General features: G+C 34.8%; 2 protein-coding genes across 2 annotated transcripts; both read right to left on the minus strand.

The window, feature by feature from the left end:
- Positions 1–226: 226 nt before the first annotated feature.
- On the minus strand, positions 227–2,724 carry LOC128633490 (uncharacterized). The gene is made up of 6 exons (XM_053682304.1): positions 2,682–2,724; positions 1,632–2,015; positions 1,320–1,436; positions 1,098–1,178; positions 967–1,004; positions 227–632 (listed from the first exon to the last, which is right to left on the minus strand). Exons 1-6 carry the CDS (start codon positions 2,722–2,724, stop codon positions 489–491), a joined length of 807 nt encoding a protein of 268 aa, XP_053538279.1. The 3' UTR covers positions 227–488.
- A 3,847-nt stretch (positions 2,725–6,571) lies between these two features.
- LOC108268747 (uncharacterized) lies at positions 6,572–17,378 on the minus strand. Its single transcript, XM_053682079.1, has 13 exons — positions 17,301–17,378; positions 16,655–16,996; positions 15,634–15,969; positions 15,308–15,427; positions 12,088–12,128; positions 11,611–11,718; positions 10,201–10,214; positions 9,954–10,015; positions 9,371–9,730; positions 7,998–8,333; positions 7,717–7,830; positions 7,469–7,512; positions 6,572–7,372 (listed from the first exon to the last, which is right to left on the minus strand). The coding sequence occupies exons 1-13, from the start codon at positions 17,371–17,373 to the stop codon at positions 7,241–7,243; spliced, it is 2,082 nt and encodes a 693-aa protein (XP_053538054.1). The 5' UTR covers positions 17,374–17,378; the 3' UTR covers positions 6,572–7,240.
- Positions 17,379–17,851: the final 473 nt, after the last annotated feature.

The raw sequence follows: 17,851 nt of genomic DNA on the forward strand, positions 1-17,851 counted from the left end.
AGAGGTAATATTAAGCTTTCTACAGAAACATACATACATACAAATAATAATAACAATAATACTATTATTATTATTAGTAGTAGTAGTAGTAGTAGTAGTAGTAGTAGTAGTTGTAGTAGTAATAAAAAGTAACTTCAGAAGCAGTATTTGTATCTACACTGCAAAAGTTTATATTTTGAATATAGACACAATTGTTGTAATATTTCTTATTATGAGATTAGTTTATACAAATATATTTCTAGGCTTTTCCGTGTGTTTTTTTTATTATTTTCTTGTTGAAATAAGTTTATCTGTCAGCAACATAGGATGAGTTCAAGCTTGAAATTAACAACCATTTGTAAAACTGGTAATAAACTGTAAAAGTTATTTTGTTATTATATCACAATTCTGTAATGATAAATTAGAAATACATTTTCCTATAGTCAAGATATTTTTACTTGCTGAAATATTTTCACTGTTTTTGCAACATAATCGCACCATGTGTACCATCAATCATTTATGTTACATCTTACAGTTTTCTTCACATCAGAGTATACACACTCGTCGAATGACCCAGTTTTCTTTTTTTCGTCTTTGGCTTTCCTCTTCGAGAACTGCAAAGCTGAATAATGCAATGTTTCAGCTTCAGATTCCTGAAAAAGATAATAATGTAAAAACATAAAAAGAACTTCAGCTCAAAGTAATAACCATATAATATGATAACTGCACTATACACACCGACTACACAGAAAAAGAGCAGCAGCATCAATCTCACTGTATAAATTATATCTAGAACATTATATTGAGCAACATATGAACGTAACCACATTTCACATATATACTGTAAATAGGGAAATTAACTCACACTTATGTCTGTCTAAAGGAGATATAACTAACTAACTAAATAAATAAATAAATAAAACATAATTACTCATACTGTAGAGTATAATAGTATAAAATCAATACTATAGATTTTTGCACACGTACCTTCCTCATTCCTGGAGAATCTTCTATAGAAGTGTTCACTATTGATCAAGAAACACACCTATTAATCATTTTGATAGAAATAAAATTATTATCTGAAATGATCAGGTGACAAAAGCACTTACTTTTATCACATTTTCTTCTCCTCAGTGTGAAATAAATGAGACCGAAAATCAGAAGTGCGCACAAACCCAAAGCCGTTCCCAAACCGAGCACTGTCGAATGTAGAGATCTGATCATTTCTGATTCTGTTATTATAAAACATTACATTTATATTAGTTCACATGATTTTCTGGCTGAATTATGCAGTACAGATTAAAGATAATTAATGAATGTTGAATTATGCAACATCTTACCTGTTTTCTCGTGAGTGTTCATGTTAGTGCTGTTTCCATGCAGTGTTGGTTCACACACCACTGAATTATCACACAGAGCTGGTTTAGATGTTTCTGATGAAATAGTAACATGATCACCTATAAACATTTATCATAATTCACTAAAACCCTGTAACTCAGTGTTGTTGAAGAAAACATTTCAAAAGCATTTCACTACTTCATTATTATTTGTCTTCCAGTTTGAACATGCTGATGGTAGTAAAAAAAATAAATCACTACATTAAATCAGCATCTTAGTTAATTTTAAAATCTTAATTGTAGTGGAAATCCTACCTTTAACTTTTAAATAAGTTCCATCTCCAAACACAGGGTTGTGAGTCATCAATAGTGCACAGTAGTACATGGCTTCATCAGACTGAATGATGTCTAAAATGGTCATATTGAAGCAGTTTGAAGATCTTTTTATTTGAAGACGAGACTTGTGAATTCCACTATAAGAGATTTCTTCAGACATCTTAAAGAACTTGATGATATGTTGAGGTTTTTCTCTGTTTGTTTGCTTAAACCAGGCCATCATCCCAAATTCCTTTTCAGAAATACAACACCGCAGAGTAGCCGAGTCTCCGATATTCACACTGAGCTCTTTATCGGGCTGATAAACTGGTGACTCGGTGAGGGATTGTGCAGTAACCCAGCGTCTACCAGGTTGGACTGTATCTAGAAAAAAACAAATGTATTAATTGAATGTATTTCAGAAATTAATATACAGTGGGGGAAATAAGTATTAAACACGTCAGCATTTTTTTCAACAAATATATTTATATATAAATATTTACATATACATTTATATGTAAATATATTTTATAGACCATCAATTTACTAATCCAGCTGATATTAATTTGCACAGATAGGGGGTATGATTACTTACGGATTTCAGCTGGTTCCTTGCCTTACCTTGCCTTTTCTTAGCTTAGAACTGCTTTTTCTTAGCGTGTTCAATACTTTTTTTTTTTTTTTCGTGTTATTCCACTTTATTACACATAACTTTATTTATGGACTTTAATGTTGTGAATTCTTTATATTTCTGGATTTCTTGAGTTAATACAGATGTCTGGTGAAAATTTAATGTGAATAGCCTCATTGGAAATATATTTACTGAAAAAAAAAAAAAAAAACTCGTCCAATACTTATTTTCCCCCACTGTACATGCATAGAGTTATTAATGATCACCTTAAAGTTAATTTGGAATTATTTCCAGATCCACATACAGCTCACACAGTTTATAATAATAAGCTCCATAGTGATGATTTTTTCATTTTTTTATTTATTTATTTTTTTCTAATACGTTAAATAAGATGGGAATAATTTGCTAATATTACTTACACATGGTGTTGAAGATCAAAGTTATAATCCAAAAACCAGTCATTTTTTCATTTCTTAGAAATTCTAAAATGTTTATCTCATTTATCAGCCGAATATGAATGCGCTTGAAGCATGATTTTGAATTTATACTTATACTACAGGTGCTCTGCATTGAGCACACCCCAGAATATGACGTGATAAGCAAGCATATTGTATCCTGACCTACATCTACACCACATTTTTCCATGTACTCTATGTGTGTTCCTGTTGCACAGAGATACAGTATCGTGACAAAAATGTTATGACAGAATGGAAAATGAAGTTCACTTATCACATGTGCCTACACTCAGTTGTAAATAATGATGGAAACGAGGCAGTAAAGTAAAAGCGACTGAAGACTGGTGTCCTACTATAAAGTTAATAAGTGAGGTGTGAATATGGCACAATATAGTAAAGTAAATAATATCAAATGCAGTTATTGACTGTATAACTCTCAATAAATTGACGTACATCGGATTACATTAAATAAATGCATTTTATTAAATTATATAATGTTCCTAATTTTTTAAAGCCTAGATTTCACTATAAGAGCTGGACATGGCCATCTAGTGGTTAAAATTGGCGTATATTTATATCATCATTCATTTGTGTACACAGGTGTTCGGGAGTTGTTGTAGAAAGTTGTGAGTTTAAAAGTAATTTAACTTTATCCAACTATCAGAACTCTTGTCTGGTGAACTGAACTTTGGGATTGCCTTGTCCGAGAAGGATACGTGCCATGCTGCCTTCAAATCTCACCTTTTCTCACAAGCATGTCAATATCACTCAAAAACGATGCTTATATAAGATTCTGTATTCTGATTTGAACACAATGATGGTTTATTTGTGTAGTTAAGTATTTATGTACTTGTGTACTTACTTTCTAGCTTGCTTACTTACTAACTTTCTTACTTGCCTTTATTTATATTGTATGTAATTACATATCATTCATTCATTCATTCAATAATTTATCAGAAAGGTTATTGATGTCCATTATCACTGTATTTGTAGTTGACGGGTATTATGTGGTTAGTGTTGCTATGGTAATCGAACTGCACAAGAGTTTCAACACCATGGACAGCGACATACGTTCACTCCTGCACTTTAAACACTTTTTACACAGCAAGTTCATCATTTACCAGATCATTTCCATCACTGATGTTTAGTTTCTGTTGCTTGATGTTTAAGATGAAGATAAACACAGAAAATGTTAGTATTAGATGCTGCAAAATACAATTTTTGACACAATCAATGCATATATCTCACTTTGTTACTTTACTCACAGTTAACACCATGGACAGCGACACACTTCTGGCCAGGCTAAAACCTTCTTCATGTGTTTGTGTCTGGTTTATTTTCTCCAAACTCTCTTTCCTTTCTTGTTTATAAAACTGCACACATACACACATTTACACAGAGCTTTGATTTTTTTTTTTTTTTTTTTTTTTTACATTTAAACCATGAAAACCTCTCTATTCCCTCATTCTTCTGCAGTGTGGGAAAGTAAACACACACACATAAACACAGAAATGGACAATGCAACAACAAATGAATAAATCTCATGCACAGAAGACCTGTATACTCAGCACATTCCCACATCCTACTCTCCCTATTGTGTGTGTATCTACAGATGTTCTCATAGGAACCTACAAAATATAACGTTATAAGGGACATAAGTGTACAGTGTACAGCATCTCACCACAATCATCTCAGAAATCATTTTACAAGAGAATAAAGCAAGTTATAGAAGGAGTTACTGAATTCAGTTTCCAGAAGCGAAACGGAAGATGGAGGTTGATGAGAGAAGAAAGGCTGATGTCCGAAAATGGTGAAATCGAATAATCTACTCTTCGCACAAGTGGGACAATAAGAAAGACTGCCACTGTGATGAGGAAGAAATCAGGACCAACACAAATAGCTATTACACAAGTGCAGGACAAAGTTGCTCTGAGGACACATTATGGAGTGTAAAATGCAAGTACATTTTCAACAGGGCTCATTTATCAGCCAATGACATGTTTTTTTTTATTATTTTTTTTATTTTTATGTATTTGTTGAGTATTTCTGCATAAATTGATATGATTTATTTGCTATTATAAAACAAAGCATGTAGTGGGTTTACCACACCCACGAACACTGAGTGAGTAACACAAATGAGCCCGGATCTGAATCACACTCTGTATCTACAGGATTGCATTGTACTTGCATAGTCAATATCAAATATGTTGATTGACTATGATAAATAACGCTTACACATACTATTATAGCAGACAATAAAATTTTAAGTAAATAGATTTACTGTGTTTAGGCACAGTGGAAAAAAGAACAGCTTATATTGCTTTTTCAAGTATAAAATAGGGAATCTGTATATTTAAGGAAAATGTTTTAATATTGCTCTGGAGAGGGTAAAAAAAAGCAAAAAAAACTAGCACACAGGAAGTGATGTAATAACTGTAGGTTTTCTGTAATAAATTATATATATATATATATATATATATATATATATATATATATATATATATATATATATATATGTGTGTGTGTATATATATATATATATATATATATATATATATATATATATATGTGTGTGTATATATATATATATATATATATATATATATATATATATATATATATATATATATATATATATATATATATATATATATAATTTATTTTATAGTATTCATGCATTTTTTTATGGATGGAAAAAAAGCACTGAATTAATCTACAGTCCTAAATTAATAATAAAAACTCGCTTTCACTGCACCTTGTGGTATCTGTTACTCACTGACTCTAGACATTATTGTACTTCTGTTTACTTTTGATCATAATGTTTTAATTAGACATTACAGATCTTACTCGCGCTACTCTTACTCTGTACTGTACCAGCGCGTCTACACAGCACGTGATCAGCAACATGGCCTCGTTACTAACAGATCACTTCTGTTATAATAAACAACAGAATTTACACTGGAAGTGCGCAAATACAGCATATAATAAAAATAAACTTCAATTAAACTAAATCTTTTAAGCAGCATGAGCAAATGTGGAAAGCAGGTCTGATTCATTGGTCCATTAAAAGTGTCCTATAAGTGAAATCTACCACTCAGCTTGCCCCTTCGTTTCATGTCTCTCTTCTAAAGCCTCTACCTTCTCAAAACCAGTTGAGTGGAACTGAGCGATCACCACCACTGGAGATCAAGGGAGAATCACCCCACAGTGTCCACATGCTAATCGACTCCAGACAATAGTTCAATCAAATGTATGTGTATAATCTGGCCCAAAAGGTCAAGACCCAAGGGCATGTCTCATCTGCCAGGGACATTTCACCACCATACCATCTCAGGACACTCTCACTTTAATTCTAGGACTCTTCTTTTATTGCTCATTTCCTGTCAGTTAGATATTTAAAGCAGGTAGATACTCACATATACCACAAAGTCTTACTGTTTGTTCTGAATCATGTAAGTTCTGAGCTGCTGTTTCCTCCCTTGTTCTCTGTATTTGATCTTACATTGTTTTTTGGGGGTTTTTTTTTTCTTCCATTTTGATGATCCATTATATTTTTTGGGTTACCTGTCGATGTTTTATTGTTTTTGACCTGTGCCTGGCTTTTGATTTCTTTTTGGATCTGGTCCCTGAGTTCTCTATGCCACTTTTTTTTAATGTCAGAGGTGGTTCAGCACAATAAGCAAAGTGGGAGGTTCCACACTGCTGTTGTTTTTCCTCAAGAGTCAAATACAGAATGCTCACGAGACAAATAAATGTGAAAATGTGGCATTATGTGATGCATTTGCCACACTCTTTTATTTATTGTGGTGACGACTGAATTGGTTTCAATTTGATTTATTTGTGTTTTGTTTTGGGGTTGTTTTTTTTTTTTTTTTTTTTTTTTTGCAGGCCAAATAAATTAATCAAACAAATTCACAAGCAAGTAAAAACAAAAATAATAACTGTGAGCAGAATTTAACGATAAATAAATAAACGCATGCACATCTCTAGTTGAGACCAATTATGATCTGGAGTGATGTAGCTGCGGTAAAGGAACTGTCAGAGCCAGAATTCACAAACCATGCTGCCACTGCTGACATGTTTTCCAGTGTGTCCAAGGGCAAAGTGTAACGGTTCACATTTAATTCATATGTCATTTAAAAATACAAAAATGAACAGTTTTTAGTCACTCCCACTTTGGGTTTAAATCTGAATAAAGATAAATACATTTAGAGCACTAAACATAAACAGATACACATAGTGACATTGCATTACGCACATACTGATTTGTCTTTTTTTTGTCACATGCTGAAACATGATAGACCACACGATTTTTTTTTTCATTTTATCAGGCTTTTTCGAATTGATACACATAGAAACATTACAATTAATATCTCATCACAATACATTTTTTATGTCAGTCAAATCAAAATGAGATGAGCGAACCACCAGTTTAAACTTTATTCCTAAACAGACTTAAAAAAAAAAAAGAAAGAAAAAAAAAATTATAAAACCAAAAATAATAATAATGAAGACATAATAATCTAGGTAGTGGTGAGAGATCTGACTTCAGAGTAAACAGTGTCTTGGGGTTGTTTTCTCTTTTCTATCCTTTTTTTGGTTTTCTTTTCTTTAAAATGTAAGGCAGCATAATTCAGCTCCACAGAGTCACGGGCCTGTGGAATGAATATGAAATTACAACTAAGTTATATATATATGTTTATTTTTTTAAAAAATAGAAATAAAAGTTAAGGTTATAGATATTTTTTTACCTGAGTGCTGGTTTTCTTAGGTCTTCTCTCAGTGTTTTGTTTGTCTGTTAAAAATATACATATATGTAACATCTATTTTATTTATAACATTTAACATCATTTAACATTAATGTCCCTCCTGTAGGCAGCCGGTCTCTTCATGTAAAGAGATCTGACCTTATCTTGTTTGAATGTAATTGTAGAAAGCCCAGTGTATGAATTTATCACAATAATTTGGTGATTAGTTGGTGTAAAAATAGAACACTTACTTGTGTGTTGTTCATGGGTTCTCCACTTACAGAATAACAGAGCTTGAATAGAGATCACAACCACGCACACAACCAAAGCTACAGCGAGGCAGATCACTGCAGGATCCACAGATTCTACCGTAGCACAAAAATAATAATGAACATTATGAATATCTACATTATACAATATACTGCAAAGTTTCATGTAGATGTTAAATAACACCTCTATATTTCTGTGATTATAGCAATGTTATAAATATTTACAAACAGCAATCTGAGCAATAAAACAAACGTGTTTATACTCAATTGTACTTGTGTCCCGTTCCCAAAAATGATCTTCCCACACACGGCCACAGCGCAGTAGTAAGTTCCAGTATCACTGAGGCTGAGGATGTTCTTGGAGAAGTTGTACACACAGGTGTGTGTAGAAGAGCCGCTCTCACACTGATTTCTGCTGTTGTGATGAGTGTAAATGATTTGAGGATGGGATTGTGGTGGAGCAGCTCTGAACCAGAGCACTTGGAGTTCTGCTGATCTGCTCTCAGAGAGAACCGAGCACTGCAGAGTCACTGACACTCCTGCAGGAACCGAGTCTGACACGCCGCTCTGGAACACTGAGACGTTTATATCTCTCTCATCTAGTCAGGATAATATAGACAGTGTTAGAAATAAAACATTTATTCGTCTGTTCATGCTGAAATCAATGTGAAAATAATTACTGATAAAATTAGTCAGTTCTGTTAGTAAATCTTTTGTGAATGTTAGTGTACAGCGTGTATAAGCACTCTTCGTTGTTTTAATGTGATTGTGAATTGCAGACATTTTGATAGACAGTATCTCGTCACAAAATAGAGAGATTAGGCTTGAATCTGTTTCAGTACAGCATGTAACTATACAACAACTTGATTAAATCATGAGAAAATCACACTTAGAAACAAAAATAGATAATCATGTATGTAATATAATTGTGTTCTGTTCTCCTGAATAAGATAAAATGTTAAGTAATAAAACATATTTAAGATGACTCTTAAAATGACATCACATGCTGTACTATACTATACACAACAACCAAACTGGACCTAATCTACAGTAATGTAATGTGCAGTAACATATAATTTTTATTTATTTATTTTTTTAATGAATCATATTTAATCATTACAGTTACATTAACCCACTTTTCCTTAACGCCAGCATCCAAAAAGTTTCCCTTTCTTCGGTAAAAAAAAAAAAAATAGCTTAAATTTAGTGTATAACCACGTTTTACTGTCTACCCAGGGGACAATTTAAATCTAATATTGATTTGATAAATATTCATTATATTTAAAAAAAAAAAAAAATTCTAAAATAACATCTCACCAAAATATCACAATTTTGTTATTATATTATTGTAGTCTATGTCATCTGCTTGAACTTTTGATATGAGAGCCATTTTCATGTTATAGTTTTTTCAACATTAAAAATTTTAACATTAAAACATGTACACTCCACAAAAAAAGTAATCTTTGTTCACATTTAAAAGTTCATGCTGTAGCCAAATTGTTTTACCAGAATTAAATTTTCTTTTCATATTTGGGCTCAAACGGACTCTTAAACAGCCGTATTAAAGGACATTCCTTATTCCACAGTGAGCATAAATGGGTTAAATATATACATGTAGGAACATTTAGTTAATTACCTGTTACATCCAAGAAAGTTCCTCTGGATAGATTAACAGCTACATTTTGCCAGTTAAATTGTCCACAGTAGTAAAGTCCGCCATGTTCTTTTTTTATATGTGAAATTGTCAGAGAAATGCCGCTATCAGTCGTCTCCATTTTATATCCAGATGTTTTGAACTCGGGGCTGATGTTGACATCCTTATATGCTAATCCTTCTCCCACTTTTTGAGGCATCTCTCCAAATATTTGTTTGTACCAAATGACAAGATCTAATATACCTTCACTCCCGTTAAATGTGCAGTTAAGAGTGACACGTTCACCAGACTTTACTGAGATAAATGATGGTCGGGAAAGATCCAAATTTTGAGCTGGAGCTGCTAAAAAAATAAAAATATCAAAGTAAGATATCATGCAACAATGTAAAACTCATCAAAATCTAATAAGAGTAATAAGAGTTCATCTTATTAATAAGAGTAATAAGAGTAATAATTATTAATAAGAGAATAATAAGAGTTCAAAACTAATAAGAGTTCATCACCTATAAATAATGAATGAATGAATTAATGAACGAATAAGTAACGCAAACCATTAGCCACTTACATATTATGCAAAGAGATGAGACAAGAATCCAGACTACAGACATCTTCAGAGATGAAATGACACTCAGGTTCAGAATATCAAAGTCGTCATATCAAAGGACAAAAGCACCAAGTATTTTGTACTGGTGACTTTCATCTGATTGGCTGCTACAAGCCACATGTTCTCTATATACTTTAAATAGGCATTTCCTGTCTAGCTACCGGTTCCTATTTTGGTAACTCAGTCTGGTCACCAGAGGTCTATGTACCCTTTTAATTTTATCTTCAGGCAACACAAGAAATACTTTTAAAAATGAAATTAATATTGAAAAAAAAAAAAAATATATATATATACATATATATATATATATATATATATATATATATATATATATATATATATATATATGTGTGTGTGTGTGTGTCTGTGTATATATATATATATATATATATATATATATATATATATATATATATATATATATATATATATATATATATATATATATATATATATATATGTGAGGCAATTGTTGGGCGATACCAACTTGTGTAACTGAGGGGGGCTTTTAGTGTTTTTATTTGATTCATTGTTACAAATTCAAAGTCGATTTAAAACACCAATAATGTTACAAAATAAATTACTTCTACATATATTTCAGATGATCATGGTATAAATATTGGGGGAGCTGTAATTGCTAGTTCTAATTATTGGAGGGGTTAACCCCCAACAATAGGGGAGTTAAACTACACCCCTGAATATGAGGGTTAAACTTACAAAACTACACAGATTTGTGATATTGACCACGTTAAATGAATTGTACTGTACAAGACGTTAGATTTTCTGAATTTTATCCCTCCAACACTTGAGTTTGAGATCAAAAGATGAACATAAGTCAAGAGATCAGAATTTCATATAAATCTAGACATGGTTAAAAATTTAAAACATGGTACCTTTGAAGGCAGATCACTCAGTTTTAGGTGAACAAAAGTACAGCTCATAAACTCACTCCACAGACCTGCACAAACAACATACTGAAGGATCATAACAGAGAGAACCATATTCCTTTTATCAAGGCCTTGTGGTTAGCTTGTGGCGTGTTCAGTACACACAGTGCTGCAGAATCACAATAAACCACAAAACAGTCAGTGGGCCTCATTTGTCTTTTACAAAAGTGTAGAAATGTTTTCATTGGCCAACCTGAGCTAAAAACTCGCACCAGATTTATAAAAGGTTTAGCGAGGTTTCCTTCATAGTCATGTGCGTATGTTGCTAAATGCTAAATCACTCATAAATAGCAAGCATGTTCCCAGGACTCATTAGATTTAGTACATTTAGTCATGAACACAAAATCCATAAAAGGTAAAGCTTTGACAACAAATGTCTGACAACAAACAAACTTTAATGTCTTCATGCAACAAGAAAACTGTTCAAACATGGACTATTTGATCTCGATTTGGTGTTTTTGTGAAAAATCATCAAAATATTACTATCATATTATATTACATTCACAAGGCACCATGAATACACATACTCTCACATTCAGACACTCATTCACACCTAGGGACAATTTATCTTAGCCAATTCACCTACTGCCATAGTTTTGGGAGGGTGTAGGAAACCGAACAACCTAGAGGAAACCCATAAGGACACGGGGTGAACATAATATCTAAGAAACAGAAGAGTAAATCACTTCAGTATACACATTATCACAAGCTCGTTCTCTCTTTCCTCTTCTTTTATTGATGTGTAAGGCAGCAAAATTCAGCTCCACTGCATCACGGCTCTGTGGGAATGGATATGAAAGATTCAGTTCAAACGAGAGATCTACTGTACGTGATGGGAATGTTAGCGCAATGCAACATTTAGCATTATTTGAGCTAGATTATATATTTATGTAATGTAATTTGGACAGGATAAAGTCAAGACACAGATTTCATCTGAATCTATTATGAGATTAGGTTAATTCTAACAGGATTACTTTTACTGACTGACTCTGTGTTTAACAGAACTATTAAACTAGAGACGTTTTCGGGGAGCTTGCTGTTAATCACTTAAATTACAATAACTTAAATCCAACTCAAATAAAGTTCGTTACTGTGTGCTCTAATAAGTTCTAATAATAATTATAGTGTGTTCGCTCAACATTTGTTACCTGATTTGGTGTTTTCTTCACTACCCAATCTTCAGATCTCACTGCAAAGATAAGATTTATTTTCATGTTTAGATCCAGATTTAATATATATATTCCTGTTTAATGAGGAATCATCATGAGAGTAAATGTGTGGAGGTCTGGAGGAAAAAAACATCTGCAACTGAATTCTGAAAAACTTCTCGGTTACGCAAGTATCCCTGTTCCCTGAGAAGGGAACAAAACGTTACATTTAGCATAATACAATGGGGAGAACCCTCGAGCAGGACCGGCATCTGAAGCTTGTGTAAAATCATGACTATTAATAGGCCTGCCATGATAAGGTGATGAGGCAAATAAGCGCGTCGCGTGATATATATATGGCACCTGTGAACTGTGCCGTCAGCCTCTATTATCTAAAGTGAAAATGCAATTCCCAGGCCTGCCCTGGTATGACAAAGCAACCCAATGTCTCGTTCCCTTCTCAGGGAACAGGGTTACATACATTACATGCGTCCAAACTGACGTATCCCTTTCAAAGGGAACTCCACGTTGCGTTTAGAATAACACTATGGGAATGCGAATACCCATTCCATCATACCGAGGGTAAGGCCTGTTCAAAAAGACCCAAGCCCGATGGTCAATGAAGACACTCGAGCCCGGGGTGGAATGAATATCCAGGCTGTAATATCGAAAGAATGTGTGTGGCATAGACCACTCTGCAGCAGCACACACATCCTGTAAGGATATCCCTTTGGACAAAGCCTTTGAGGAGGCAACCCCCCTAGTGGAATGAGCCCTTATGCCAGAAGCGTAGCAAGACCACACACCTCATAAGTGATAGAGATTGGTTCCACTATCCAATTAGAAATGCGTTGTTGCTTTGACACAGCAACACCTTTACTGTCGCTGCCAAAACAGACCAACAGCTGCTCCGACTTACGCCACTGGCTGGAGCAGTGGACACAACTACAGAGAGCCCTTACTGGACACAGTAGGTGTATTCTCTCTTTTATACCTCTGAACCGGGGGTGGGGGGGGTTGAGCTCTGAAATGGACGCGGTAACTCTTTTCTATGGTAGACAGAACCCATGGAGACACATTTGGCAGTAGTTTCAACGCTGCTGGATGGTCTTTCAGCGACGCTAGCTTTTCCACATTCTGTTGGAGGGAAAGCATCGGATTTTCGTTGCCCTGTGACAGCTCGCTGATCAGAGAAGGCTGAAAACTTGGGATGGCATTGGCTAGGGGAATCCCTACAGTAGCACTGGGGGTTATCTGCCCTAACAACTTCATGTCCCCTGATACATCCCTCTGTGGCCCATCAGGATCGCTCCTTCCTTGCCTGCTTGGCTTTTGTGATCATTCTTAGATCAGGCCTGTTAGCAGGCTGCGGCTGTGGCCGCCCAGTCCCCCTGGCTCTTTGTGGGGGGACGGGGGCTGAAAGACTTGCCTTTTGTGCCTCCCTTGCACTAGCGCTGGCCTGCGCTCCATTCATGGATGCACGGGTGAACTCGACATGACGGGGAAGGAACTGGCTGAACGCCTCCATTAGCTGTTCTGACTCGCAAAACCTGTCAGTCATGGCATTAACCGCGCCGCCAAACAGGCCAGAAGGTTTAACAGGGGCATCCAGCAAGGAGACCTTATCTTTGTCCCTCATTCCTGAGAGGTTTAGCCATAGGTGCCTCCCCACCACAACAAGCTAACCATTGAACGGCGATATGACGGGCCATTTGCTTGGTCGCCCAGAGAGACAAATCTTTGGCGCGGCACAGCTCTGCCACTGCCTCGGGCTCAATTCCCTCCCCAGTATCGAGTTCACTCAGCAGGTCTGGTTGGTAGGCCTGCAACACTGCCACTGTATGCATAGGTACATAGGTGCCCACCAACACCGAGGTGGCCTTACATGGCTTGGAAAGCCGGCCCCCCTAAAAAACCTTCAGTTGATGGAGAGAGGTGTCTTGCAAGTGCCTCCTTCACCCTCAGCATAGCTAAATAGCCGTGCTGCTCATTCGCCACAACGGCTGAGTAATCGGATGTTGGGGGGTTATAAACACAGCTAGTGTATGGTTTTCCCCAGAAGTGTTTTATTTATACTCTATGGATTTCTCTTCAACTACCATACTAATCACCTCTAGCAGCTTTTTATATTCTTGAGAGCTGCTCTCAGTTTTTGGTGCAATAGCACCCCCTACTGACTCCATCAATGAGTGTGTTTTGGCTTTCCACAGGGGAAGAAGCAGTCGCGACGCGAGCACAAAAGTCAGGCGGAGAGCTTGACCCGGAAGACAGAGAAAGATATAGAGCTGTGCTCGGCTCCGGCTTCTCTTCCAGATCCCTACAAGATCCCCAGGACCTGAGACAGCTGCCTACCTCGGCAGTGGCTGGCCCAGATCCACAAGGCGCCGAAACCCATCAACCTTCAGCCAAAAAGAAAGCGAGTCACGAGCGGAGCTGCATAAATGTAAAACGTTCACAATGCGTCCGTCTCCGCTGTGATGAAATGGGAGCAAGGTGTAACACACTTTCTGGATTCTCTCTTGCTCATTCTTTCTTTCTCTTTTTTTAAAAAGGGATAGAAAATTCCAGAGATTTTGAGAAAAGATAGAGTAGAAATGTAGAAATGAAGCGTCTTTTTTGTTTCATTACACAATGCAGTCTCGCTGAAGATAAAACGGCTGACGACGCAGTTCACAGGTGCCATATCACATCACCTGATCACGGCAGGCAATATTTTACATAAGCTTCATATGCTGGTCGCAGGCGAGGGCACTCCCTATACTGTTATGCTAAACGCAATGTGGCGTTCCCTTTGAAAGGGAACAGATAAAGGTGATGGGAAAACAGGAGTTTGATTAAAAACATCCTGAGTTTTTCTGCCTATAGCATACTGTACATTTACATCATTAAGACACATTAAGAAAACATAACATACATTATATTTACCCAAATGATGTGGAAATGTTTTTATTGACTTTCTGAAGTGACCTAGACTTTCTGCAAAAATTGATACATGAATAAAGGCAGATAAAATGATAAACAATTGTCCCGTTCATGTTTATTACTTTTTTATGTATTACTTGTTAAATTAAATAAATAGATAGCAGTGGATTTTAGACAAATCAGTATGGTATTGTATTGGAATTGCATTGAAAGTCATTTGATGTAGTTTTTGACAAATTTCAGTACAGAAAAAGTCTATTAGTGTTCATAAGTACACACAGATTTACTGAAGACTCACCAGTGCAACATTCACAGTTCCTCCATTTACAGGTTACGATATGAGCAACGATCACAACCACACACACTCCCAAAGCTACAGCGAGGCAGCTCACTACAGGATCCACAGATTCTCCTGTAGCTAGATTTTTCAGAATTAATAATAAAAAAGGTATATATACGGCATTTTATACCTTATATCACAAAAAATAATGTAGATGTAAATTAATAACTACACCTCCCTGTGATCATAATGATGATCATTTTAGCAATTAACATATTGTATTTAAAATGTGTTGAATATTAATGTATTATATGTTTACTCTGAATAAGAGAATGTGTTCTTACCCAACTGTACTCGTGTCCCGTTCCCAAAAATGATCTTCCCACACACGGCCACAGCGCAGTAGTAAGTTCCAGTATCACTGAGGCTTAGGATGTTCTTGGAGAAGCTGTACACACAGGTGTGTGTAGAAGAGCCGCTCTCACACTGATGGCTGCTGTTGTGATGAGTGTAAATGATTTGAGGATGGGATTGTGGTGGAGCAGCTCTGAACCAGAGCACTTGGAGATCTGCTGATCTGCTCTCACAGAGAACCGAGCACTGCAGAGTCACTGACGCTCCTGCAGGAACCGAGTCCGACACGCCGCTCTGGAACACTGACACTTTTACATCTCCATCACCTGTTCAGTGGAATATAGAGAGTGTAAGATCTTTGTAATGTCTTAGTTGTTTATACTTAGATCTTTATAATACATATGGTCCATAAAGCACATACTGTCCGTTCTAGTACATTAAACAAATGAAGAGACTAACTCTGCTGGAGAAACTGAGCTCAATACGGCACGCTGAACCTTTAAAGTTTATTTATTATTATTATTATTGTTTTTAAATCTGCTAAGAATAAAATACATAGTAATCATTAGCTGCACATATGCTCATATATGTAAACTGCTTTTAACATCTTACTCCTTACAAATGGAGATTAACATCACCTAGTGCAACATTTAATTACTTGAGATCTCTAATGAAACAGAGAAAAAGAGCAGGTAAATAAAGTTGTTTTTTTCATCGTCCTGTGGTATATATATATATATATATATATATATATATATATATATATATATATATATATATATATATATATATATATATATATATATATATATATATATATATATATATATATATATATATATATATATATATATATATATATATATATATATATACATATATATATATATATATATATATATATATATATATATATATATATATATATATATATATATATATATATATATATATATGTGTGTATACTCATATAAATATATCATTTATATGGCTGTGTAGATAAAAACTCACCTTTCACAGATAAAAATGTTCCTTTTCCAAACACTTTCATAAATTTTACAACGCCACAGTAATACATGGCTTCATCTGACGGTTCCACATTTGCAATTTTTAAATGGACGCTCCCTTTTTCTTTCTCAATGCTGAATCTTGGTGACTTGAACTCATCTTCGTAATCAGGTTTAGTTAGAACTGTGACCATTAAACAAGGCTCGTGTCCGACTTTTTGCTTGTACCAAATGTTAGGTTCATTGTTATTCTCTCCCAGTCGAAAGCAGTGCAGAGTCACGTTCTCACCAACATCAGCAGTGATCACTCGATCTGGCTGACTGACATCAATTGTCTGTGCAGAATCTAATATCAAAATTCAAAGAATGAAACATGAGCAACTGTATCAAAGCTTTATTCTGTCTGTAATACACAGAGATTTCCACTAGGGGTATTGATAAAATGTTGTACGACTCCAAATAATTCCCTGGTACCAATATTTAGGGAATACTAGAAATAAAGAAATGATGGCAGTTCAGTGTGTATAAAACTCTTCATACACTTTTTTTTTTTTTCCAATATACAGAATGATGACAATATTACCAATGTTTTTGTATTTGTGTCATTACTATATAATACATCACTATAAACCAAAAAAATCTTCACTTACCAGTTTTATTAAAAAGCATCGCTGTAATCCACATCAGTGTCATCATCTTCAGTCTGAGGTCTGTGTATAACATGTCTCCTCTTGCCTCACTGTCAGATGGTCGAACTGAGCACATGGCACTTTGTGCAAAATATTTATGACGTGAAACTCTGACATCACAGACTTCCAGTGTATTTTATTTTTACATACAAGCTAGACTAGCATGCTAGCAGTAGGAAACAGACTGTGGCCCCTCCTCACATTTTTTCTGAATCTTTATTCAAAATGACATCAGAAAAAGAATAACAGGAAATTTTATATTTTTGGATATTTTTTTATATCAGGTTTTTGAGCAAATTAATATCGGACATGTTTTATCCGACATTTCTATGTTTTCTCAGATTTTCTAATTGATCTTAATTGTAATGAGTTATTCTAATCATTATATTAACATTACTTTAAGAAGATCAAATATTTTATTCATTTAAACAATATTTCCAAAATTTGAATAATAGGGTTGAACAAATGGCTTGAAATTTGTAAGAATTAAATTTTTATTCATTCGTTTGCGT

Source organism: Ictalurus punctatus, chromosome 8 (assembly GCF_001660625.3).
Source record: "Ictalurus punctatus breed USDA103 chromosome 8, Coco_2.0, whole genome shotgun sequence".
NCBI lineage: Eukaryota > Metazoa > Chordata > Actinopteri > Siluriformes > Ictaluridae > Ictalurus > Ictalurus punctatus.